This window comes from Paralichthys olivaceus, chromosome 5 (assembly GCF_024713975.1).
Source record: "Paralichthys olivaceus isolate ysfri-2021 chromosome 5, ASM2471397v2, whole genome shotgun sequence".
In the NCBI taxonomy this organism is placed as follows: Eukaryota; Metazoa; Chordata; class Actinopteri; order Pleuronectiformes; family Paralichthyidae; genus Paralichthys; species Paralichthys olivaceus.
The window spans coordinates 1,857,806-1,863,534 of NC_091097.1; the positions used below are offsets into that span (position 1 = coordinate 1,857,806).

General features: G+C 43.0%; 1 protein-coding gene across 1 annotated transcript; it reads left to right on the top strand.

Annotated features, from left to right (window-relative positions):
* Window positions 1–993: 993 nt before the first annotated feature.
* On the top strand, window positions 994–4,345 carry LOC109640379 (ADP-ribosylation factor-like protein 4D). The gene is made up of 3 exons (XM_020104352.2): window positions 994–1,194; window positions 1,849–2,548; window positions 3,356–4,345. Exons 2-3 carry the CDS (start codon window positions 2,105–2,107, stop codon window positions 3,518–3,520), a joined length of 609 nt encoding a protein of 202 aa, XP_019959911.1. The 5' UTR covers window positions 994–1,194; window positions 1,849–2,104; the 3' UTR covers window positions 3,521–4,345.
* Window positions 4,346–5,729: the final 1,384 nt, after the last annotated feature.

Here is a 5,729-nt window from a genome sequence, read left to right on the forward strand (position 1 = left end):
TTGGTAAAAACCAGGGTAGTGAGGTATGTACACACCTGATCCTGGTATCTGAGCAGTCTTTGTTAGTACAGAACATATAGGGGGCTGACAAATCAAGACACAAAGTCAGATTTTCAGGAACCTGATAGTCATACTATTATGATTATGTATACCGAGATACAATTCTCAATTTTTCATTGTCCTTTTTAATTACATTTATGATTAAAACCAGGATAAGATTGAAATCCAGTATACCAGAATATATGGAAACAGCATCTGCAAATTCTGGTTTTACTTTAAATCTCTTTTATCAAGGAAATTGATTCAACTATTACATTTAAAATTCTCAAAAAGCAAGTCTCTCTGCAACATCATCATTATTTTCTTCACACTTATTCCTTGTAAAGCTGCAACGCTCTCACCTGAATGTAATAGGATGATAATGTGTAATTTTTTAATGTGAGTGGTCAGGAAGTTGTGGTTATTCAGAGACTGAGACATCGATTTGTTAAACTTCTTTTATGCTGTCTCATTAAGTAATCAGTCTTAAAATTATGGTACAAAACCGGTTATAACAATTTAAAAAGGGGAGATAAAACAGAGATCATTAATAGCATTTCATTTGTCTAATAATTCTCTGTGTCTGTCATGTGTAGAAAGGGTACATAAGAGGAGTGACCTTATTATTCCACTTTCTGTTTACAATCGTGTTAGTTTTTATTCCAATTATTTTTGATTTATTTTTTATATCTCCCACATTTATAAGTATTGCATGCTACTTATTATTGCTACTGTCTATTTTTGAATGGCCTCTCGTTGTTGTAAGGATTGTATTATCTTGTCTTATCATATTTTATCTTATCCCTTGAGCACCAGACCCCCAAATGTCTGTGCACGGCCCTGTAGACATAGAACCGTGTGAGGGGACCGTGCGGAAGAGAGGGGGCGCTGCAGCGTCACCTTCCTGCAGAGACGGATCCTCGGACTCCCCGTCCCTCCCGCCCCGGTGACGTCAGTAGCGGGGGGTTGGTAGTGCTTGCTCGGCGCCGCTCGCTCTCCCGCAGTCTTCACTGGGACATCCGACGGGGCTGACGCTGCTTCCCTCCGCGCGGGATTACTTCGACGCTAGTTATTATTTCGGGGGGGATATCATCCTTTTCACTGGTGCTGTGTGAACGATGTTGACTGGTGCAAGAGGCTCTGAGGTGGCGACAGGTGAGACATGTTTAAAACACGGAAACACAAAACCAGCTCCGTTTGTTGACTTGGCTGTAGCGACACTAGAAGTCCTCCGCCGCGACGAGCGCAGAGAGGGACTATACTTTTGAAAAGTAAGGTTTTAACTCCGTAACTGACTCGGTGTTTGGAACAGCAACACAGTTCAACACGTCGTTGTGCTTTTTATTTAACATCGCGTTTTCCCGTTGTTGTGTTTTTCTCTCACCGGGCTGTTTTTAAACGTGACCTGGTTCCTGACTAAAGCCAGAACAGCAAGGTTTCCTCTCCCGGTGGCACCTGCTTCTTTTCCCACCTCTGTGCAGCTACAGGAAACTCTGTGCAGTCAGGACGAAAGCTCACCAGAAGTCTACAGCATTAGCCTTTTGATTTCGATTGTTTAACCTGATCTCTTTATGCAGAGTTACAACGAAGCCACATGCAGGCGAGGATATAAATCATCATTTATTTCCAATTGAACTGTTTCACTGAAAGTCTAAAGTGCATCCTCAGTTAATGAATTTATGTTGTATAAGACTTGATCTCGTGAGGCTGTGGAGCTGCACTGAGAAGTTAGCGGGTCTTCTGACAGCCCCGTGCTTTGTTTAAAAGAGCTGACTCACGCTTTCCTCCCCCTCTCTTTTTAATCTCCAGGTCCTCAGTGACTGCAGCCGACTGACTGTCCCCTGTCACCCCCCCTCCAGGACCAGCCTTTGAAGTGAGACCTGGAGCGCTCCCCAGCCAAGAAGACTCCTCCCTGTCCCTCCTGCCACCTTCAAATTCTCTGAGGGACAAGGACACACAAAGTCACGGAGAGAAGGACTGAGGAAGACTAAGTGATAGTGGGATTTTAAGGGACTAACCGTCAACACACCCTTAGACGGATTATTGCACTCCACAGGACCGTAACATGGGGAACCAGTTAACAGAAATCGCCCCCAGCACCCCATTCCTGCCCAACTTCCAGTCGCTGCATGTGGTGGTGATTGGTTTGGACTCTGCAGGGAAAACCTCCCTCCTCTACAGACTCAAGCTGCAGGAGTTTGTTGAGACGATCCCCACCAAGGGCTTTAACATGGAGCGGATTAAGGTACCCATGGGAAACGCCAAAAGCAACAGCACCACCTTCCAGGTGTGGGACGTTGGCGGACAGGACAAACTGAGGCCCCTCTGGAAGTCGTACACCAGGAGGACTGAGGGGCTGGTATTCGTGGTGGATGCGGTCGAGGCTGAGCGCATGGAGGAGGCCAAAGTGGAGCTCCACAGGATTGCTCGTTCAGCAGAGAACCAGGGGGTGCCCATACTGGTTCTGGCAAACAAACAGGACCTAGATGGAGCCTTGTCGGCTTTAGAGGTAATTATTGTGACATTATTACTTTAATGTTGTGTACAGTAGGTTCCAGCTTCTTTAATCTGAGGCTTCTGGTTAAAAGCTGTTTGTTCAGACAAAATCAATTTGTTCTTGTAGATGACAGATCATTTGAAATTGAACAATTTATTCCATGGGAGGTGACGATTTGTAAACCTTGATACAAACATCCACACGCTTGTTTGGCGATACAACAGAAGCATGATACCACAGCTTTTCGAGATCATGTACAAAGTAATTTTTCGTCAACATTACAAAACATGTCATATCAAATCACTAAATTCCCTTAAAACTTAGGACAAGCTCTATTTATTTGTAGACATTTCACAATGAATCTATTGTGTGACATGAAAGTTTTGGTCCTATTATGATTGAGCGATCACGCCAGGAGATTAATTCCTTTATTCACTACTAGTTTATGTACCTCAGGATAATACCCCTGAGATTTCAGACCTCAGGGGACATTCAAATAAGCAACAGGAACATTTTGGCCTATTTATCATAGACCTGATTTGGGTCCTAAATAATTATGTATATAAAAAAACACCTAAACACATCCAGGTCACTGTTGTGGAAGTCAACTTTTTTAATCATTGGCATAAAACACATGCCAAACTCAAAGGAGCATGGAATTGTTTTAAAATCTTGTGGGAAAACTACAAAACCTGAGTTTTTGTGTAGCAGAGAGTCAGCAGCCAGTCCTTCAAACACACAGCTTATTTCTTCAATGGGACAGGGTTGGGAGGGTGATTGAAATTAGGTGCTAACAGTCCCCTGTCTCTTGTGTTTCAGGTAGAGAAGGTGCTGGCCCTCCATGAGCTCAGCCCGTCCACACTGCACCACACGCAGGGCTGCTCGGCACTGGATGGTCAGGGTCTGCAGCCTGGCCTCGAGAAACTCTATGAAATGATCCTGAAGAGGAAGAGGATGCTGCGGCACAGCAAGAAGAAGAGATGAGGGAGGAGGTGTGGAGTCATAGTGATGTAGGGGATGGAGGTTTCTTCCTGAGCCTCTGCTTGTCTGAGAAACTGCAGCTTCTGGGGGTGAAACCAAGGGATGGCTGGCAGTCCTTCCGAAGAGTCGCATTGTTTCCAACCAATTTCAAACTCTGAAGTCTGCAGCCATTGTGAACACCTTCCTGCATCAGCTTGGACAGACCTGCATCTTTTGGGATTGTTTGATGCTCTCAGGCACTTTTCCCCCTCCTCACCTCCCATCCTGAAACGAGCATGGTGGAGGCACACACAGCTCCAGAGAGAACAACGGAGAGAAATCCAGTGCAATATATGATGAACACTAAGTCCACCATTGAAGGATATTTTTACCACTGTTTGTAAAAACTTAGTAGTTTCTGTAGTTCCAACAGAAACCTGCAGGTGGTCTGAGCCTAGCTCCTGTTCCTCCCACCATGTTTCATTGTTACTGTAAATCTTTATGTTGCATGATGTTCACCCGAATAATCTGCTCGGAAATAGTAAGCAACACTTTTGTAGATCAAAAGAAGGCTTGTAATTATTGCGGGTTGGCAACTGCCCAGTGTTCATTTACATGTGCCACCAGAGATATTTACAGACAGACACACTGCGGCTGCTGAATCCAGCAACATGGCTTTTTACATTTGCTTGTCACAGTTCCGGTGTGTTTCAGGGTTGGATGAATGAATGGATGGTTGGTTGGTTGGTTGGTTGGTTTACTTCAATCAAGAATATGTTTTACATTATGTACATATGTTTGTGTAAAATGTTAACAAATGAATAAATTATTGAGCAACTTTTGGCATTATTTTGTGGAAACGTGTATTTTTGTATTAGGTGTCATACTCAGACCTCTGAGGCCAAAGAACAAGGCTTAAGAATGTCTGAGATAAGCATTTCGACAACTAGGTAATTCAAACACCATTTTTTTTCAAATGAAATTGGAGCCAGCAGCTTGAAAAGGTAAATGGGTAAAAATCATGTTTCTTAATACTTCTGTACTGTATTTCTCCAAACTATCAGTGTAGGTGTAACCCTTGTGAGGGTATGGGGAGCTCACAAATGCTACCATTCAGTGTTGATAGAACATGTCTTTCAAAAGAACAACACTAGTTTTTTTTGTGCTGAGCACATTATCACTCAGATGATGATGTTGGCATATGAGGATGACTGGCGTATAATAGTTTTACAGCAAAATGTTTTCGGCTCTGTCCACTTAGTGCCTCTAGCATTCTTAGAGTAACTGTGGCTCAGTCCTTGGGCAAGACAGTGTATGACTGTGTTTGCGATGTGAAGTGTACTGTCAAATACAATCAATTAACCATTAAAAACTACATACATGAGTGACATTTTCACGACCTAAGTGTCACTCAACTCAACACAGAGGACCAGTTGATGGCTGTGCTGTATTCAGAGCTTCACAAGATAAATGCAGATGACATATGGTTACATAACCTGCAGTAAACAGCATGGCTATGGCTCTGACACATATACACACACTAGAGATCCTCATGAAGGAGAACTGCTCTTTCAGATACACCTATTGTCAAATCTTTTTCCAGCAGAGCTCTGCTGGACTGTAGCTTCTGATGGCTGTGAACTCTGTCTGTCAGCTCTACATCTCAGTGGTCAGTCAGGGTTCACTGACACCATCCATGTTAAATAAAAGTAATGATGATGATAATAATAATAAACCATTTAAATAGCACCTTTAAAAACTGAGTGCTTTGACAGAAATGCAAAAGATAAATAACAATTGGCAGGAAAGTATGTGACAGGAAGGCCAGACATCAACATTGAGGTTGTCGAAACTATGTCATACAAACTTGATCACATGAAAGCAGTAGAAGGACGAAAAACTAATTTGATAAATAAAATTTAAAAAAGACATCATATATAAGCAAGTCTAAAATAATGGGTTTTAAGAAGTGTTTGAAGTCACTGACTCTGCGGGCCTTATCTCCTCAGGTAGGTCGTTCCAAAGCCGAGGGGCCTTGGTGGTGAAGCACGGTCACTTTTAGTTTTCAGCCTCGACTTTGGAACAACCAGCAGTGCTCCACCTGAGGATCTGCGAACAGGAACATAAGGGGTCAACATTTGTGTGACGTTTCTATGCCCTGACATGCTTTAAAGGTAATCAGTAAAATCTGAAAAATCAATCAACCAAGGGTCGGGGTGATGAGATGTAGTCT